This window comes from Danio aesculapii, chromosome 10, assembly GCF_903798145.1.
Source record: "Danio aesculapii chromosome 10, fDanAes4.1, whole genome shotgun sequence".
Lineage (NCBI taxonomy): Eukaryota > Metazoa > Chordata > Actinopteri > Cypriniformes > Danionidae > Danio > Danio aesculapii.
The window spans coordinates 38084523-38106867 of record NC_079444.1 but is presented as its reverse complement, the minus strand read 5'-3'; the positions used below and the strand labels follow the sequence as shown (position 1 = coordinate 38106867).

General features: G+C 36.6%; 1 protein-coding gene across 1 annotated transcript in view; it reads left to right on the top strand.

Moving 5' to 3' along the window:
* The window catches only part of gdpd5a (glycerophosphodiester phosphodiesterase domain containing 5a), a 77714-nt gene extending 57128 nt beyond the window's left edge, over positions 1-20586 (top strand). Inside the window, exon 12 of the mRNA XM_056466469.1 lies at positions 20497-20586. Coding sequence (XP_056322444.1) covers positions 20497-20586 — 90 coding nt within the window. The remainder of the gene's footprint in view (positions 1-20496) is intronic.
* The last annotated feature ends 1759 nt before the right edge of the window (positions 20587-22345 follow it).

Genomic DNA, 22345 nt, shown 5'->3' with positions numbered 1-22345 from the left:
ATTATCTTTTGTCAATTGCCGGTTTATCATTTTCTCATTTCTGATGTCAAACTTTTGAGTTAAATCAATAAAATATGAATATTTTAAATATTTAATAATGTAATAGATTTTAATGTTCATATCATCAGAAAATGTGCAGTTTTTCACATATTATTGTGATTTTTAATGTTGCTTTTTTATTGCAAAAGATTCAACTAAATTGTTTTAATATTTTGTGATTTACTGATTTACCTTTATTTGCTGTTATGAATTGCATTGTGGGACATGGATCTCTGCTCTGTCAACATTTGATGTTCAACTTTCAAACGTTGCTAGTAACAATGTGTTTGTATAAGAAATAATATACTTTTATAGAGAATTAAGTCCATAAAATAACACATAAGGGCAGTGCAATAGCTCAGTGGTTAGCACTTTTGCCTCACAGCAAGAAGGTTGCTGGTTTGAGTCCCAGGTGGTTCAGTTGGCATTTCTGTGTGGAGTTTGCATGTTCTGGAAGGGCATCTGCTGTGTGAAACATATGCTGGATTATTTGGTGGTTCATTCCGCTGTGGTGACCTCTGAAATAGAGACTAAGTTGAAGGAAAATTAATGAATAAATGTATGAATGACATGGATCTCTTAGTCTGAAAAGGCATACTGGCAGCTTAATACCATTTTTTTGTGCTGTAATTTACAGCAGCAACCCAGAAAATATACTGTAGTAATACACTACTATTAATATTAAAACTATTATAGTAATATAGCTGTATTTCTATAATACTCTATAATAGCTATAATAATCCAATTAAAATAAATAATAAATATTTAAAAAATCAACAGGGGAATTACCAACCTATTTCACACATGATGTCACATGGGTTCAACTGCGCATACCGTTTGCAAAAAAAAGACCGGTTGCAATAACAAACATGTCGTGTTGTGCGGTAGGATGCCAAATCAAATTTTACCGTATATCACACTGCTTTTAATGCCAACCGCAGACGTCTTTGGCTAACAGCCATTAGAAGAGCTGAATGGACTGAGGACCTAATTAAAAATGCTCGACTCTTCAGTTTCCATGTTATATCAGGTAGGTTCACGCTATGCTGAATCATACACATTACTCGTTTTGATTGCAGCAAAAACATTTAAACACGGTGACTTAAACTGCGGACACTGAATGCTTAGAATGAAATGTAAACATGTAAGTTCACATACCCTGCCGTACAGGTGCAGTTCTCTGTCAGAATGCAGTTGTTTTGCTTGTTAATGATTACCCTGGTGTTGTATAGCTTCGTCTTTTTTCCTTGTTTTTGGCTAGGCAGAACCTCGGTTTTTAGCACTACAAAGTTTTGAATCTGGTGCATTATTTCTTGCACATGCCCACACAGAACAGCACTGTAGGCATCCTAAGATTTGTAGGCCTTTAACTTCTCTCTTGTAAAAACACTTGGAGTTTCATGAGATGGTTGTATATTTCGGGCTGGACGCTTGGCCATTTCATCTTATCTAATATCCATTGGAAGGGTGCTCTCGCAGATGGACCTGTCAGAGAAACACCGTTCACTTTAACGTTAATTTTGCCGAATAACTGTGCTAATCATGGGGTGACAAGCTGTTATAATACGCTGAAAGCATTATGTAAATGATATAAATAATATGTAATCAATTTAACTTATCTCTGATACAACAACAAACTCTGAACCGCATTTGATGTCATTCCCTCGCTGTAAATGCTAGCACTCTAGTTTTTTTGCGTGCGCATCCTGAATGTTTACAAACTGGTAATTCGTCAATACAAATACCTTTTTAGATATTTTTAAAAGCTTTTCAACATCCTTAATTGTTGGAGGTAAGTTCCCATAATGCATTTCAAGTGACTGTATAAATAAACAACAAAGATTATGAATCACAAAAGAGAGTTTGTTTGGCAGATATTGTTTTTACAGTGCAGCAAATAGAAGAAAGACCTGATTTGCAACAACTTGAGGGTGAGTAAATGCCAGTACAGTTTGATTTTTGGACAAATGACCCATTTTCTTTCGCTATAACCTATAAGAGTTGCATCCGCTGTTGAAACAAGAACACACACACACACACAATCCCATTGTGCCCCTGTAAGTGAGACCTGCGGCTTGTGTCAGCCAGCAGAGCATTCTGGGAACTCTGAATAATAAGCGTTTAGTCGTGATCAATGGCAGCCACCGTGCTGTTAGTGGCAAAATCAATACAGTTTTCTTTGCTATTACAAAAGGCTGTCGTGTTGCAAATGAGCTCAGAAACAGAGTTGTCTGGAAGAGACGTCCAAGCAGAGCGACTGTAATGAAGAGGTCAAGAGCTTCCATTACCGCGACACACTCATTATATTCACTCCTCTGTTCTCTGTGTGTTTGCGCTTCTTTCAATCCTGTCGAATCAGGCTATGAAGGTTGAAGGAACTGCTGTTTGCAACCATTTTGCTCCTTGGAACATTTATTATCCCACGAAGTGCTTTGAAATGTGCAGTTTTGATTGATGTGTGACGTAATGTGAACTGAATCATGAAGAATGGGCAGGGCATTGCGTAGCTCCTCCCCTTTTTAAAAAAGCAGTCATTGGTTTTTTGTTTTTATCACAACTCTGGCAGTGAGGGTGGTTGAGATCAAGCACATAAAGCAATAGTGTCTTGAAGGGGGCGGGGCATGTCAGATACTGACGAGCATTTGATTGGTGAGAAGATTGGATGAGAAACGTCAAAAAAAAAAAACATGTTGCTCGATTTAAAATAGTCTCTTTAAAATTTGGTGTATACCATGGCATGTAAATAAGTCAGTGTGGCTAACTCACTTGCAGTGTGCAAGTAAGCAGTAAGACGCTGCTTATAAGGGTAGTGTTGACTGAAGCCAAAGTCCCTTTAAGGCAAGTCATTTCACTTGGCGGCCGTCTTTAAAACATCTCTCGGGCATTCTGTCTGAATAGGGAAACATAAAATTCTCCAAAACTGTTTGCCAAGCAGGTGACGCATTGGCGCAGTAGGTAGTGCTGTCGCCTCACAGCAAGAAGGTCGCTGGTTCGAGCCTTGGATGGGTCAGTTGGCGTTTCTGTGTGAAGTTTGCATGTTCTCCCTGCGTTCGTGTGGGTTTCCTCCGGGTGTTCCGGTTTCCCCCACAGTCCAAAGACATGCGGTACAGATGAATTGGGTAGGCTAAATTGTCTGTAGTGTATGAGTGTGAGTGAGTGTGTATGGATGTTTCCCAGAGATGGGTTGCGGCTGTAAGGACATCCGCTGCGTGAAACATATGCTGGATAAGTTGGCGGTTTATTCCGCTGTGGCGACTCCGGATTAATAAAGGGACTAAGCAGAAAAGAAAATGAATGAATGAATGAATGTTTGCCAAGCTTACAATTACATTATATATTTGGACATTATATATATTTTACACCAATAAAATTAGGCAACAACTGCCTCATTAGTTTCGTTTCTAAACCTCTGAATCAAACAAAACCCACATTTTTTTAGGTTGCCCGAGCTAATACACATGCGCACTTAAAAGAACAGGATCTAGATAATGCTGTGTCTGTTCGCGCTGGTCTTCTGTAGTAATTTACAACTTGGTCTTGATGGTGAATCTCCTTCTGAAATGACAGCGACTCTTTGTTTACAAGTTTGTGGCCGTTTTTGCTGTCATGTGATGAACGTTTGACAGGACGAACTGTACCTTGTGTTCGTTTCATACAGATCACAAAGCCAAAAAACATTAGTGTTCAAGTGTAGTTGGTTCATTTAAAAGAGATTTCAAGCTTTATGTGGATATTTCTTATGTCTGTGAAGCAAATATTCCCTGAGATTACAGTGCGTTTGTTCACTACAAAACCTGTTGTAAAAGCACACGTCTGATCTGAGTCCCTCTCCTGGAGAAACGTTAGTCTATAGCAATCGATGATCGGCTCCTGTACTATGATTAATTTGCCACAGAACCATCAAGATTTTGACATGCTCTTGAAGTCTATGAAAAACATTGCATGTGACTTCATTCTCCATATCGGAGGCGTCTTTAAGCTGTCATCACCAAAAAAGCCTTTAAAAGAAAGTATTGATTATGTTTCAGTAGTTCAGCACTTTCTCCATGTGTCATTTCATTGTTATTACACAAAACTAATTTCTCAGTTTTTTTTATATGCTTAGTTTCATTTTTATGTTTATATAGTTTGGGTTTTTACTATAATCTGGTTCAGTTCCAAATCAACAGCTCCGTTAGAAGTATTATTCCCAGAAAAAAAAACATAACGTGTTCAATACTTATTTACCCTGCTGTATGTAGTCAAATATTTGTTACAGTGTAATAAAATTTTTCGTGAAATAGAAATTTGGTCATACATCCCAGCCCTAATTGACCAACAAGACTACTAATGTTTAAGGAAAGCTCATTTATTTCGAATGATGACCAAAACTGACTGGACCTGTGCATAAATCGAATTTTTTGCACACCTTCCAGCCAATCACAATCAAGAATTTCAACAGAAAATAGCTACTTTTTAATTTTCCATTGGTTTTTTTGCTGGAATAAGCACTCGTGAATCACTCATATTAAAACCGAAGACATGTATATAGCCTCTTAAGACAATCCGACATCAAGACCAAAGTGTCTGCGAGATGTAAATTGTTGAAACGAGGTTTTCTGCTGGCCTCTTCGCTGTAAATCAAAGGAAGCATCCGTGTGTCATGCGCTCATGATTCAAGCTGCAGTCAGAGAGTTCAGTTCACCGCGAGAGCTCGTTCTCCAGCTGAGTGACCTTTAACGCTGAGTCTGGATCATTTTCCCTTCAACAGATCCATCAGGGTTCTGTGTGCCACTTTATGAGGACAGATGTGTCTGAGAACTAGACTATACAATAACACAAGGGCTGTTTTACGCACTTGGTGCCCTTCCAGCTGCAACCCAGTACTGGGAAACACCCACATACTCTTACATTTACACACACATATACACAATGGCTAATTTAGTTCATTAAATTTATCTATAGCGCATGTTTTTGGACTGTGGGGGAAACCGGAGCACCCTGAGGAAACCCACACCAACACTGGGAAAACATGCAAACTCCACTCAGAAATGTCAACTGGCCCGTGCCACTGAGCCATCTGCCGTGATTCATAGATACATCAGGGTTCTGTGTGCCACATTATGAGGACAGATGTGTCTGAAAACTAGACAATACAATAACACAACCCTCCTGGTTTTTCTTTTCAAGAATTGACTGCATGAAAATATGAATTGCATTGTTGTTTATAAGCAACGATATTTTATCTATTAGAATATAATTGAATATACTTTAAGCTGAATACTGGGATCTTGAAAATATCTAGTAAAATATGATGTACTGTCATCATGGCAAAGAAAAAAGAAATGAGTTATTAGGAGTTCATTGTTAATTTGGATTTTCATTGGATGAAAATATGAATTGCATTTTTATAGAGACATTTCTAAGCAACATAATTTTATCTATTAGAATATTTTTGAACATTGATTCTTCAAACTATGGTTAATAATTACTTAAATATACTAAATGTTATAGGCTACACTGTAAAAAAAAATATCATAAAAAAAAAGGTCAAATGACTGACATTGGTTATTTAAAATAATTTTATCTCTCAATCATTACAATTAAACACCTTTAATAAAATGTCAAGACATGCTCATGGTCGTAATTTAACAGTTTTATTTTGGATCAAAAACGTCTGGAAAAAACAACAAACGAGATACAACTGATTAAAATTCTCACAACTTTAAGATTACAGTTGTTGCATTTTATTGAATAGTGTTTAAGTTACATGGAATAATTCAGTTACAAATCTTAAATGAAATGGAACTGTAATGTGAAGGGGACGCTGACAAAGGAGTGCAGATCCAAATGCAGGTTTATTGCACAGAGATGGTCAGGCAAGCAACAGTCAACACAGGGGCAAACAGATGTATGCAGGGTATCCAGAGTCATGGTCAAATAACAGCCAAATGGTCAGTCCCGGCATCAAACCACATAAACAATTAACAAACAAAGCAATAGAAGAGAAACGCATCATAATGTTCACAGTAACAGTATAACAAGACTAAGCAATTGGTGCGTGCGTCTGTGCTGCTTTTAAAGTCCATGTAATCAGTTCATAACGATCCACTGACTGTGTGTGTGCAATCAGCGGAATCCGGTACTGGTGCATATGAGCGGAATTTATCTATTTTATTTATTGACCAGATTTGATTGTAATAATCTAGGAAAAGTCTGTAAAATAACAGTGTTTTTTCTGTAAACATTTTAATGAAAATATCTGTAGATTTATTATTTTTTGCACTTTATTTCAACAAAGAAATTTTACCGTAATTTTATGGTTCTTGTTTGGCAGCTGTAGCTCCTAGTCATTTGACCTTTTTTTAAAGATTTTTAATTTTTTTTACAGAGCAAGTAATTACAATTTATTACTTTAATTTTATGTAATTTTAAATGTACTTCAAAAAACTGGAAAAAACACTGTGTAAATAATACGGCAATTGTATTGTATAAAACAGGAAAACTACTGTAATTTGTCATTAATTATATAGTACATAAAATAACAGTCAAGCTGTTAATTTACAAATGTTGTTTGTAATTTTTACGGACTTTTGAATATAATTTAAAATAACAGAAAAAATACTGTATAAATAAAACTGTAATTTCCCTGTATAAAAAACAAAAATGTCAGTAATTTGTTTTTAATGATAAAGTACCTAAATTGAAAGTCAAAGTGTTAATTTAGAAAGACTGTTTGTCATTTTACTAAGTTTTTAATTCAATTTGAAATGACAAAAAAATACTGTAAAAAATTTAGAGATATTTTCTGTAAAATTAGTTTTTTTTTTACAGTGTATATGTTCATTATAATAAACCATGGTTCATTCCAAGACTAATAAGGAATCAGAATCAGAAAGAGCTTTATTGCCAGGTATGTTCACACATACGAGGAATTTGTTTTCGTGACAGAGTTTCTACAGTGCAACAGCATTACAGAGACAGGACAAAAAACAGATAATAAATATATATTAAAACATAGAAGTAAGTAGTGAATGCAAATATACAAAATGACAAGTGTGTGTACAGGTATATTACTATTTACATTGTTATATGTGCAGCTGGTATGTGTAAATTGGCACGTAAAGTGTGTTGTTAAATAAGTGTATATGTGTATAAAAGTGTATGGCAAGTAGTGATGTTGGTTTCGCAATTATTATCATCAAGTGTTCATGAGATGGATTGCCTGAGGGAAGAAACTGTTTCTGTGTCGGGCTGTTCTGGTGCGCAGTGCTCTGTAGTGTCGACCAGAAGGTAAAAGTTCAAAGAGGCAGTGTGCTGGGTGTGAGGGGTCCAGAGTGATTTTGGCAGCCCTTTTGCTCGCTCTGCATAAGTACAGTTCTTGGGGAGTAGGAAGGGTTGTACCAGTGATTCGCTCGGCAGTCTGAACTATTTAACGTAGGAATCACAAATGTGCAGCGGTGGAAAGAGTACTGAAAAATCATACTTTAATAAAAGTGCTATTACTTGCCTAAAAATGTAGTCCACGTGGAGTAAAAGTATCTGTTGTGAATATTACTTGAATATAGTTCAGTATGATGCGATTTATCCTCTATGTGTGATTTGACGGGAATTCAATCAAATCGCTATCTAATCCCCATAGACAGGAAATAATAAAGTAGTGATTGCATCTTGAAGGAAATTAGTGGAGTAAAAGTATCAATACTGCACTAAAAATATACTCAATTGAAAGTAAAAGTGAACATTTTTATAATTACTTGGTAAATTACAATTCTAGAGAAAAAAATTTGTTATTTTACACCACTGCAAATGTGTTTATGTATACTGAGCGACTTGTAGTTGTGATCGAAACACCCAGACTCTTATTTTGAAAGGCATATGATTTACTATATAGTGCAGGTGTTTGGATTCTTAAAGATTTTATATATACAGTTGAAGTCAGAATTATTAGCCCCAAACCCCATCCCCTCCCCCCCCCCCCCCCCCCCCCCCCCGTTTATTTTTTTTACGGAAATAATTTTTTTTTCAATACATTTCTAAACATAATAGTTTTAATATCTCATTTCTAATAACTGATTTATTTTATCTTTGCCATGATGTCAGTAAATAATATTTGACTATATTTTTCAAGACACTAATATTCAGCTTAAAGTGACATTTAAAGGATTAATTAGGTTAATTAGCCAAGTTAGGGTAATTGGGCAAGTCGTGGTATAATAGTGGTTGATTCTATAGACAATCAAAAACAAAAATTGCTAAAAAAAAAAAAAAAAAAAAGGGTCTAATAATATTGACCTTAAAATGATTTTAAAACAATTTAAAACTGCTTTTATTCTTGCCAAAAAAAAGACTTTCTCCAGAAGAAAAAAAATAATACAGGAAATACTGTAAAAAATCTTTGATCTCTTTACCATAATTTGGGAAATATTTGATAAAGAAAAGAAACGAGGGCTAATAATATTGACAATAACTGTATATATAAGCTTTCATATTATAATATTTGTGAGCTCAGAAGTCATTGATTTAATTGTGTATGCTTTTGTTGGACCCATCATTAATGCAACTTATTTTCAAAGCAATCGTGTTTAATAGCAGAATCAATCCAGAAAAGATTACGTTACCTATGACTACATTTGCTGTGTAGAAACTCCACCAATCAGAGTGGAATAAAACATATAGCTTGGATAAGGTGTTTAGCTCCGCCTACTCTTATGCCACACAGCAAATGAGTAAAACAGGTCAAATGCTTGCAATGCTTTATGGGATTGTAGTTCTTTCCATCACTAAATCCGTTCTTTTAGCATTTCGATTAAATGTAAGATAATATGGAGATCACATTTTTGATACAGACATGAGCTCATTGTGTTTCATCAATAGCAGCATATGTATATTTGAAAAGAGATGTGTATTTCAGGTTACTTCAGGTCCATGTTTGTTGCATTCAGATCATTTTCAGCTGTTTTGTTTGCAGCTCGGTCTCTAAGGAAAGCTTAAGGTTAATGGCACCAATGCTGCAATGCACGTGTGTGTGTGTACGTGCGTGCGTGCGTGTGTGTGTGTGTGTGATGTCTATCTTCTCACTGCATAATAAATATGACCTTCCAATGACCTCTGCCTGAAGCTGAAACCCAGCATGAACAGGACAGACATGATTTTTCAGACTGCGCTGTAATGATCGTCCATTATTGGTGTGTTTAATATAATGCAGTAAAAAGTTACACTTTATTTATTTATTTATTTATTTATTTATTTATTTACTTACCTACTTTTTTACTTTATTTACCTATTTGTTTATTTATTTACTTATTTGCTTACTCGTTTACTTTCCTATTTATTTATTTATTCATTTATTTATTTATTTACTTATTTACTTACTCATTTACTTATTTACTTATTTAATTTCTCATTTACTTTCCTGTTTATTTATTTCCTTACTGATTTACTTTATTTATTTATTTATTTATTTGTTTGTTTATTTATTTACTTACTGATTTACTTTATTTATTTATTTATTTATTTATTTATTTATTTATTTACTTACTCATTTACTTATTTACTTATTTATTTCTCATTTACTTTCTTGTTTATTTATTTACTTATTTACTTATTTATTTACTTACTCATTTACTTTATTTATTTATTTATTTATTTATTCACTTACTCATTTACTTATTTCTTTATTTAATAACTCATTTACTTTCCTATTTATTTTTCATTTATTCACTTAGTCATTTAATTACTCATTTACTTTCTAATTTATTTACTTATTTACTTTCTTATTTATTTACTTATTTACTTACTTATTTACTTACTAGTTTACTCTCTTATTTATTTATTCACATACTCATTTACTTATTTACTTTCTTATTTATTTATTTATTTATTTATTAATTTATTTATTCACTTTATCATTTACTTACTCATTTACTTTCTTATTTATTTGTTTACTTATTTACTTATTTATTTACTCATTTACTTTCTTATTTATTTACTCATTTACTTGTTTACTTTCGTATTTATTTATTTTATTTATTTTATTTATTTTATTTATTTACTTATTTACTTATTTACTTGTATTTATTTATTTATTTACTTTATTTACTTACTTTATTTATTTACTTATTTACTTTTTTATTTATTCATTTATTTACTTATTTACTTATTCATTTACTTTCGTATTTATTTATTTATTTATTTATTTATTTATTTATTTATTTATTTATTTATTTATTCTCTTATTTACTTACTCATTTACTTTCATATTTATTTATTTTATTTAGTTACTTATTTACTAACTCATTTACTTTTGTATTTATTTATTTATTTATATACTTTATTTACAAATTCAGTGGACTGTGCTTAATGTTATCTTTAAAATTTTTGCAATACAATGTACATCCTGTCAACTAACTCTTACTTCCAAAAAAAAAAACACTTTTGCTGTTTGTTCAAACTACTTATTTAAAATGAGCTGAATCAACACAGTCACTGAGCTTTTTGGGGGGATAACTTAAATGTTTAATGTTTAATCTACTTAAAGTTAACTAAATTAATTTGTGTTGGGACATGAACATGAAGGAATTGTGTGGGACCCAGCACTTTTTACAGTGTTTATTGCATTTTCATCATTTTGGAGTTTGACAACCAGCATTTTGTGTGTCCCTCATGAAGCAGCAAAGTCACACAGGTTTGAGGTTGAGTAAACGATGACAGAACGTTCCCTTTTGGCTAAGCTATTCCCATGACACCTCATTCTTGCACAGCACACATCCAGATCACAAAACCCCCGTCTCTCTCTCTCTCTTCCTTACGCATCTATTATTCATCCAGTCTTTCTCTCATCGCAGCACCTCGCTCTGCCAAAACACTGGTGCTAATAAGGCTCATAGCTTTCCTCGATGATTATGTGTGACAGCTTGGTCAGGAATTAGCCTCACTTTCACCCCTCTGAGAGGCAGCGAGTGCCTGTGACGCCCCGCGGTCACTCTTCTGACACTCCCAAATGGAGTCAGGCCCGAAAAACTGCCTGCATCCAGCACAGCCTGCGCCCACGGTCTGGCCTGTTCTGTTTGTTCAGCAGACATTTTAACCTTCATCTCTGAACAATAAAACAAGAATAGAGCTAACGAGTATATATGTGTGTGTGTAAAGAGAGAGAGAGAGAGACAGTGGGGGGATTTGACACATCTCCTTAAGCCACTGTGTGCTTTATTATCTTTGGCAGGCCTTATTGGTGGTGCTAATCAAGTGAACGATTTGCCACCCTCATTCCCGGCGACTGACAAATGCATTACGAACTGAAGGGAACGTGCGTCCTTGAACGTGTCACCTGCGAACCAGCTGGCGCTCTCTACGCCAGCGGGAAACGACCTTTTTGGAGGTCAATAAACTAAATAATTCACTAAGGTTATTCGTTTTTGTGCTGGATGCAACAACTAATCCATAATTCTGGAGTAGACATATGCTGATAATAAAGATGTAACGTAGAGCCACGTCATGAGCCACGGCTGCGTTCAAAATTATTTCAAAGTGCACTATGAAGGGAGTACAGTTGCAAATCTGAAGATCGCTAAAACTGAACTGTAAAAAAACTTCTGTGAAAACAAATTACACGTGAGAGAGAGAGTACTTTAGGCTTTTTGTTTTGAATTGTTCAAGGTGGATGTTGTAATGTTAGAAAGGAATAGGGCATAGGGGGATAACTGGAAATAGAACACAGACTTCCTATGCTTCTAAGTACAGCTCTAGCAGCCTGATCTCATGAGGAAACGTAACTCTTTTACGTTTTGTCAGTTTAGTGGCTAATTTGTACGAATTCGTAGTTCAGTCTTATAAAAATGTACGATTTTTAAAAGGAGGCGTGGCGCCAAACCCCACTCCTAAATCCAACCGTCATTGGGGGATGAGCAAATTGTACAAATGAGATTGTACGAATTCAAATGAATTAGCCGCTAAATCAAAAAGTTATGAATTGTCGTGAGATTGTGTTGGCTCTTGAAATTTGTGACACAGTTTGCGAATCTTTATCGGAACAATGGATTCAGGAAACACCAAATCACTGAACTATGATTGTAACAACAGAACTTGCAACCTTAGTTGGCTCACGATGGTTTTTGAAAATGCACCCCTGGTTGGGGTTTTGCAATATTTACATTTATATTTAATCATATAGCAGGCACTTTGTCCAAAGCGACTTACAATTGAGAATGCATTCAGCGACTGAACAAGAAGTGATAATTAAAGGAACTGTTTGTACTCAGAGAATTAAGTCCAAATGTAAGGAGTGTTTTGTTTTGTTTTTTATAGACAAGAGAGACGCAATAAATCATGTGTGACGCAATTTGTTGCTATTTTTAAAGCAGCGCAACAGTAATTTTCATATTTTGCACCACGTTGTTTAAATAGCAAATCCATTTGCATCACTTTGTGGACTCATGGGTGTACTAATCTGAAAAGGAGGTGTGTTAAGGCGCATTGCGTGTTGCTATTTTGAGGAACTTAAATAGCGCCATTCACCAACTAAAAGCTGTTCTAATGTCCAGCGCAGAGTGTGTTAGTTATGCGGCCATCTGGGTCCAAACACATTGCTTAATACACACAGGATGTACAGCAATACACAAATAGCTTTACTTATGAAAAATGATTATTTTCTACATAAATGTAAAAACCACTGCCTCCATGCCTTCTTCACCTCTGGGGCTTTTTTCAGTGTATTCATGACAATTTGCATTTGTATAATGTTATTATAATTATCAGTATTATTTATTATATGCATATTTATATTTGTTTTAATAAAAACAAGTTTAGATTTGTTCACCTGTCAGGTTTTGGAGACATACAGTATGCATAAGAATAAGACTTGTGTTTGGTTGTAACTCCACACTTCATTATTATTGTTCATTTATTCATTTGCTGGAAATTAGAACTGAATTTAGAAATAGTTTTGAAACAAATCTTTGTGCTTAACAAATGAAATTAAATATGTAGACTAATGAAAGCCTTCAGTGGAGTGCGTAAAACACCATTTCCTTATCCACGAAAGTAAAGGAGTAAAGGAGAGAGTAAAGTAAAGAGAAAGTAAAGAGGCCAAATGTTTTCCCCCACAGTTCAAAGACATGTGCTATATGTGAATTGGTTACGTTAAATTGTCTGAAGTGTGTATAAGTATGTGTGTGAGTGAATGCGTGTGTATGGGAGTTTCCCAATACTGGGTTGCAGCTGGAAGGGTATCTGCTGTGTAAAATATATGCTGGAATAGTTGGCGGTTTATTCTGCTGTGGCGACCTCTAAAATAGAGACTAAGCCGAAGGAAAAGAATGAATGAATTTGTTTACTCTGAATATGTATGTAACATAAGCAATGCACTAAGTATTTGTTTAGCTATTTTATCTGCTGAAGTAACCTTTTTTGCAGATTGGATCAATATCGGGATAATACCGTATACCATGATAAAGCTTTAGCAAATAATCGCAACAGGAAAATTTGATGCAGACAGAATCTTACTCTGGAGTCGGTTCATAACACTGATCCAGTTTCTATCACGTTCACGATGCAGGACATATGCTCGATTTCTGTGCCCTCTCAGAATACAAACATGAACACCTCATGAATTATTCAGGATTGACATTGATGTGAGATGTTTAGTGGCATTTGATGATGCAGGGTGTTTATGGCGTGTATGCTAACTTCACAGATTTGGCTGGGGTTGATAATGAAGCGCCGTGCCAACAAATGATGATCATTGAAGGTATCAGGGTACAGCTGCGAGCCTCTCTGGATCACACACCAATCCCATCTGCGTGAGGTGCGAGTGTCAAACATCACGCTTTAAAGAATGGCAGCCAATGAGACGGAAATGAGCCAGCAATTCACACTAGGACGGAAAGCACTGCTGGTGTTAACTGCCAATAATTCACTATTATCGCTAGCCAGTTGTTATATCTGAGTGGTAAATTTTGTACCTCAGAAATAAAGGTACAAAAGCTATCACTGGAGTGGTACCTAAAAGCTACACTTTTGTACTTACGGCCCGTTTCCACTGAGTGGTACGGTACGGTTCGGTACGCTTTTATGGCCGTTTCCAATGTCAAAAGGTACCTAAAAGTAAACCGCACCGTACCACTTTTTGGGTACCCTTTGGAAAGGGTACCTAGCACAACAAAAGGGTACCAGAAGGTAGAGCTAGACATGCATCTGAACGCTATTGGTTTACTGAGATGTGTCACTCGCTCGTTCAACAAGCCAGAATGAAAACAAAGGAACCGCCATGTTTTAAATACACAGCAAAGACATTACACTGTAATAATATATACATATAATAAGGAGCCATGGTCGACCCGAGCTCAAACTAACCTTGTCGCCATCATCTTGATGAACAGCGCATCCATATTTGAAATAATGAAAGTCTTGAGCTGATGATAGTAACATGCGTGTGACTATTGAAATGCTTCTGAGTCCCGATCTTTTCAGAAATGGACAAACACAAGAGTGACGCATGAAAAAACAAAGGAGCGAATGATTGTTTCAGCAACCTAAAACATGAACAAACTGCCATGTTTAACTATTATCATCGCCTTCTGGACTATTATGAACTGGGAATGACGGCGTTACTCTCTAACAGAGGTTACATGTGCTGGTGAAGATTAAAGACACAGATGAGAGGTGGCAGTGGGCTATCTGTTGTGTTCTTTTTGAACCCAAATAAGAACTAAATGTATGCTGTGTGTAGTTTATCTGTAATTGGTAATATATCAGAGGCTTTAAGGGTCTGGATGTGTTCATGTATTCAATTCAATTCATCTTTATTTGTATAATGTTTTTACAATGTAGATTGTGTCAGAGCAGCTTCACATAGAAGATTATAGTGAGTTAAGTGTCAGTTTAGTTTTCAGAGTTTAAGTTCAGTTCAGTTCTGTGTGATTTAATACTCACTGCTGAGTCCAAACACTGAAGAGCAAATATATGTTGCATTTATTTATTAAATTTACATAATTGCAGACATTACAGTAGGCTATCATTGATCTGCAGTTATAATCAAATCATGTTCATAGTAAGGTTAGTAATGAACATTTATACACAAGTTTTTTATGTGTATAAAGCCTCTGTTTTGTGATGAGCTTCTCATATAATATGTGAATGACCCGTACGGCTTTACTTTACTTTTATTTCCTCGAGCGAGAATAACGTCAACTGAAACTTTCTCTCATACACCACACCCACCAAAACGGTACCATTGGTTCTATTCAACTGGCTTTTAAATGTAATTTACAATTTCTCTCAAACTTTTTTCTTTTTTAGGTGACATGTCAAACAGACATGGGTGCTGTTGAATCGACGATTCTCTCAGATTGCATTTTAGATAGTTCCAACCCAGGGTCATTCTGAAAATGAACCTCTATATACATTTCTGGAGAGCACCAAATACGTGCCAGGAGCTATGTATTTATTAAGTTTTTGTTTTTGCAACTCCACCAGAGGCCGATGTTTACGCTTTTTGACATCTCAAATTTCTCCCGCAAGTGCCGTTCCGCCTGCTCTTCTCGAGTAAATCCACCAGAGGCCGCTGTCGACTGACTGACTGACTGACTGACCGATCGTCTGACCCACCCACTCTCCCTTCCCTAAACCCAACCAATAGTGTTTTCGAAAACACTGATTGACCAGCACCACCAACCGCCTTCCCTAAACCCAGCCGACAATTTTCAAAAGCAATCCAGAAAAATAAAGGCCTTGCCTGATTTTTACCACTTTTTCAGATTTTACCACATTCTCACCCTGTTATTTACTTGTTTATAAAATTTTTTGGCTTTTGTTTTTGTCTTACCTGCTTTCTGGAACCAATCTTCGCCGGACTCGAACCCCGTTGTCGTTGTCAACTCCGCTCTGCATTTCAAATCCGCCGGCGTACATGGCGATCTACTGAGCAAACTGGTAACGGCATGGAAGTCAATATGGAATTAAGCAGTCAGCTGGTTATCGCAACAAGAAACGCCATTATACCACTTCGAAGCGTTCATTTTAAAGACAAAATGCAGCCATACATAACTCTGGCTACATAATTCGCTATCTCCAGAAATATATAAAGGGCTACGTTTTCAAAAGGAGCCTATGTTGTTCATATCACTTCATTTTCTTTTCATGACAAGTATTTGTTTGCTGTGGAGGAGGTTAAACAGAAGAGGAAAGCGTGTTTTCTGTGCGAAGAGAGTGTCAGAAATTGCGCAGCGCCACCTTGTTGGACTTTTCACACACACACCTACTAGAATCCATTTGATAACCTGTCAACCTGTGTTTACCGGACACTCATCTTTTCAGCGTCTGCACTACTTATTTCCAGATGTTATTGGCAATATAAATGCCTCTGTGCTCTTTTAAACTAAAGTTGTGGTCTCCTCACGCATCCTTGTTTGCTGTAACTGTTATACTGTAGTACTATGATTGAATCACCCTGGCTGACCCCAGCAGGTCGGGTTTGTCTGAAGATTAGATAAAACAGGCACTGGCTTCCATATGGCACTGAGACGCTCACTAAAGATTAAATATGTTTACTTACCCTTGGACTAGGTAAGTCAAGGCAAATACATCCATATGACTTTGCCAGTCTCCAATATAATGACTAATTCATGATACTATTCCTCACAGGTGTTTATTAGATGGACTCAAATGTCACCGTGTAGTTCCCGTCTGCGTCAGGATGGCCTCAGCGTTTCCGCTGGCCTCGTGCCACTCTGTAATCATACACTGCATAACTGATATCTCAAAGCTGCTGGAACATCAGGATTTTAAAGCAGATGCAGAGGGTTTGTAGCAGTTACGTGCATCAGAAGCTGCACACACCTGGTAGGACATTTCTGCAGGACATTTCTGCTGGACGCTGGTCTGACTGCAGTAATGACTCTCAGGGTGTGAGGGAACCTGAAAAGGTGCTCGCCTAAATAGTTCTCATGTGTAGCACTGGAAAAGAGTTCATTTGTATAGCGCTTTTGACTATTATTATTTTTAAAAAGCACCTTTACAAAAGGTGTACATTATTGCATTACAACTCATTTATTCATTCTCCTTTGGCTTAGTCCTTTATTTATCAGCGGTCACCACTGAGGAATGAACCACCAACTAGTCCAGCATATGTTTTGCGCAGCGAATGCCCTTCCAGCCACAACCCAGTACTAGAAAACACCCATATACTCTCACATTCACACACACATACACACTCATACGTTACGACCAATTCAGTTTATTTAGTACCTATAGCGGATGTGTTTGGACTGTGGGGGAAGCCGGAGCACCCAGAGGAAACCCACAGCAACACGGAGAGAACATGCAAACTCCACAAAGAAATGCCAACTGACCCAGCCAAATTTGGAAAGGTTAAGGTTATTAGTTACAGAAGCTTTAATAGTTACTAATAACTTTGAAGGGCCATGAAACCCCCCTGTCTCAGCAGGGTGTTTTAACACCTCTAGTTTTTAAAAAAGTCAGGAAAAGTGGGTGTGTCCAGCTCTGTTTAGGTGGGAGTGTCGGGGGAGGGAAAGAGAGAAGATTTTGAATAAAAATGGGAGTTTCCGTTTGGGCACGCGCTGATTTTCACAGAGGTAAAACAAACACACAGATGCAGAGGAGAAAGACAGTGTTTGTGTTTACATGGACATCAGTAATCAAATTATTTGCCAAATTCTTAATTTGTTGACTTTAACTGCAGTTTCTTAACTTCACTTTCATTCAGGAACATTTCATGCATGACCCCCCTGTGACGAATGAGATATTGGATGCGAGGAACAGCTGTAGAGTGTAGTTTTATTGGAATGTTTGATACCGCACGGCGAATGGGAGAATAAAAACCTCAGCATTTCTCTGTAACTTAGATGCACTCGGTAGGTAGCATCAGAAAATGTGTGTATAGACTATCCTGTCACAAAATGCGGCGAAAATCTTAAACGACGGTAATAGTTTGATTAAGGTGTTTACATGTTTACATTCGGAGAGCAGCATTTACAGCGGATCTTTCAGTCTATAATATCTTACTATAATATTGCAGTGATATTAATGTACTGTAAACTACTGTAACTAAATCATTTTGACTAAGGTCTATCTTTAAAAACTGAAAGAGTACCCCTGATGATACGAACTAACTTTGCCATCTAAATACACAAACAAAGAACACCGATCACACGCACTTGCCAAATCTGTAGAGACAGGACAATCAACACCAACTGGAGCTGTGTCTTTTTTAAAAGGAGACGAGCGGGAAACCCGGATTTCATCATTTCCAGATGTGAAAAGCTCTCGGGTAAAAAAATGTTTCTTACAAACATATTTTTTGTCGTGTGTCATGTGCACTGTAATCCACACGTAAGTCTAGCTCCGCTCTCATAGCGGAAAAATGAAAACAAAACCTTCGTTACAGCACATTTAAAAACAAAACACTGACGACCCATGTCTCCAAATTCTCGTTCTTCCACTTGTCTAGGCAACACAACATGGCGTCTCTCTGCCGTCTGAACAATGTACACGTAAAAACAGTCTTCAAAGCTATCATGCATATTAAAGACGTTGCACCTCATTCACAACAGAGCGCGCTGATTGGTTTGAACCAAGTCTTTCTCATGAAAGATGTACCAGCCAGTACAGACATCCAGTCTCCACGCTGGAAAACACATAAGATTCTAATCGTCGTGACGCAGCTTCAAATATTAGTGTCAAACAGGAAGAACAAATTTGCTCAAAATAAAGCAAAAACAACGAATCTTCACCTTTTTTGTGTAATATACGTGTCCTAATAGTGTTTATAGCAGTGTGGGACACATATATGACATCTCAAAAAATGTGTGTTGGTGTTTCGTGACCTTTTAACTGTTAAAGACTATTAGTTACGAGTTAAAGTAATTATATATTAACATAGTTAACCTGCAGTTATATAGTATACATTGCAAAAAATGATTTTCTTACTTAGATGTTGTCTTCTTTGTAGTCTAAATATCTAAAAATTCTTAAATTAAGAAGCATTTTCTAGTTTTCTTGTTTTAAGAAATAATATGCCCAAATTGAGTTTTTCCTTAAAACCAGAAAAATAATCTGCCAATGGGGTAAGCAAAATAATTTTGTTTTTCCTTTTGACATAAGATTATTTTGCTGACTCCATTGGCAGATTATTTTGCTTGTTTTAAGGAAAAAATCTCTTAATTTTGGCATATTAATTCTAGATATTTGGACTAGAAAGAAGACAAAAAATCTAAGTAAGAAAAGCATTTTTAGCAGTGTATATAGGTGATGTCTATGCATATTTGTTCAATGAAGTGTATTTGTGTATTAAGCAAAGTGTTTGTGTTTGTTTACACTTTTGTTTTATTGGATTTTAATTTTGAAATAAAGTTAAAGGCAAATTTTTTTATTGAAATTCCTTCTCAAATAATTCCCCAGTGATGCCTAAACAAAGCAAGACTTTTTTTCACAGTATTTCCTATATTTTATTTTGCCGACTGATAAAGTCAATTAATAGTGACATTTGACAATTTGATATTCGCACAACTCTTTATTTCTTCAAGAGATGTGTAATATAGCATGCAAGTAATGCTAACTACTATTATGATCTCCTAATAGTACTTTTTCTATTTATTTTTGATGATTTTTGAAGTCGATATTATTAGTCCCCTTAGGTTTTCATTTCAAAGAATAAACAATAATCAAAATGTTTATATTAATTGAAGCTAATGTGGGTGGTTAACACTGTCTCCTCGCAGCAAGAAGATCGCTGGTTTGAGTTTCCATGTTCTCCCTGTGTTGGCGAGAGTTTCCTCTGGGTGCTCTGGTTTCTGGCTGGCTCTGGCTGGATAAGTCCGCTGTGTTGACCCCTGATTAATAAAGGGACTAAGCCGAAAAGAAAATGAATGAATGAATGAATGAATTGTAATAAAGCATGTGAGTAATACTAACTACTATTACGATGTTTTAAGGGCAGCACGGTGGCTCAGTGGTTAGCACTGTCGCCTCACAGCAAGAAGGTCACTGGTTCGAGTCCCGCCTGGGTCAGTTGGCATTTCAGTGTGGAGTTTGCTTATTCTCCCGTGCTGACGTGGGTTTCCTCTGAGTGCACTGGTTTCCCCCAAAGTCCAAAGACATGCGCTATAGGTGTATTGAATAAACTAAATTGGTCGTAGTGTATGAGCATGTGTGGATGGGAGAGTGTATGGGTGTTTTCCAGTACTTGGTTGCTGCTGGAAGGGCATCTGCTGCGTAAAACATATACTGGATAAGTTGGTGGTTCATTCTGCTGTGGTGACCCCTGATAAATAACGGACTAAGCCGAAGGGAAATTAAGGAATGAATGATGTTTTAATAGTACATTTCTTTTTTTTGGATGCAAACAAGCAGCATGACCATTCTTCAAAATATCTCCTGGTGTTTCACAGAAGAATGAAGATCATGCATGTCAGTAAATGATGACAGAATCTTCATTTCTGGATGAACTCTCTCTTTGTAAAGGCCAAGGAGGAAGATAAATACAGAGAGACAGAGCGAGACGGTGAGAGAGGAGAGCGTGCGCGAGGGGCGGGTGAGATTTTCACAGTGTGAAGGACAAAGTTAGTGACCCGTAGATTATTCAGAGGAGATTGGGTTTCAGGGCCATCTGAAGGTCAGACTGAATATTTTATCTCTCTGCTCTCCATAATTTGCTTTCAGCGCTTGGAAACTGTTTAATCACAGACGGCCGAGTAGAGGTCATCCTTACATCAACATTTGATCTGCTTGCAGCATAAATTATAGTGGAGCTACAAACGTCTTTTTTTAATAGCACAATATTTGCGTATGAGCAGATGCTGCTGACATTTCGTATCCTGACGTGTTTTTTATAAACTGCACATGGACTTCACAGTAGAGGCTAAATTAGTTTGCCAGACGCAGATAACAGTGGGGCAACGAGGGGTCAAATAGGGCATCGCTTTCACACTATGAAGGGTCACAGCTGCTATTGACTGGAGCACAAGGTTGATCTGGCTCATTTAAAATCCATTTGTCTCTGTCTGTGCAATACATTCCACCATATATCCGCTATTTAATCTATAATGCATACCTAGACTTGTCATGTTCAGCTGTAATGTGTTGTTCTTCTGTTTTTATTTTTATCTTATCCAGCATATGTTTTACACAGCGGATGCCCTTCCAGCTGCAACCTAGTTCTGGGAAACACCCATACACACTCATTCACACACATACACTATGACCAATTTAGTTCATCCAATTCACCTATAGCGCATGGCTTTGGACTGTGGGGGAAACCAGAGGAAACCCATGCCAATACGGGGAGAACATGCAAACTCCACACTGAAATGCCAACTGACCTAGCCAGGACTCGAACCAGCGGCCTTCTTTTTGTGAGGCGACAATTATAACCACTGAGCCACAGTTTCGTTCTGTTCTAAATGTTAATCAGCCAATCAGAATCAAGCATTCAACAGCTCTTTATCATAAATGGAGTTAGTACCCAAAACAACATCAAATTGACACATCAAAAATGGGGTAACACTTTATGACTGAACACTATGAATAGTTTAATAAGCATTAGCAAATAGTTAGTTCATTATCTGTTAAGCTTTAACACTACATTAGCAGATGTTAGTAAGTAGTTTATAACTGCAGATACAAATACTCCATTCTTGCCTTATGCTGTGCATCCAGAAAGAATTCATAGCGCTTCACTTTTTCCACTTTTTTTATGTTACTTATTCCAGAATGGATTAAATTAATTTATTTCCTCTAAATTCTACACACAATAGCCCATAATGACAATGTGAAAAAAGAGTTTTTGAAATTGTTGCAAATTTAGTAAAAATAAAAAAGCTGAAAAATCACATGTACATCAGTATTCACAGCCTTTGCTCAATACTTTGTTGATGCACCTTTGGCAGCAATTACAGCCTCAAGTCTTTTTGAATATGATGCCACAAGCTTGGCACACCTGTCTTTTGCCCATTCCTCTTTGCAGTACCTCTCAAGCTCTATCAGGTTGGATGGGAAGCGACGGTGTACAGCCATTTTCAGATCTCTCCAGAGATGTTCAATTGGATTTAGTTTTGGGTTCGGGCTTGGGCACTCAGAGACATTCACAGAGCAGTTATGAAGCCATTCCGATGATACATTGCTGCATTCATCATTCCCTCTATCCTAGTCTTCCAGTTCCTGCTGCTGAAAAACATCCCCACAGCGTTATGCTGCCACCACCATGCTTCGCTGTAGGGATGGGATTAGCCTGGTGATGAGTGGTGCCTGGTTTTCTCCAAACGTAAGGCCTGGCATTCAGTACAAAGACTTCAATTTTAGTCTCATCAGACCT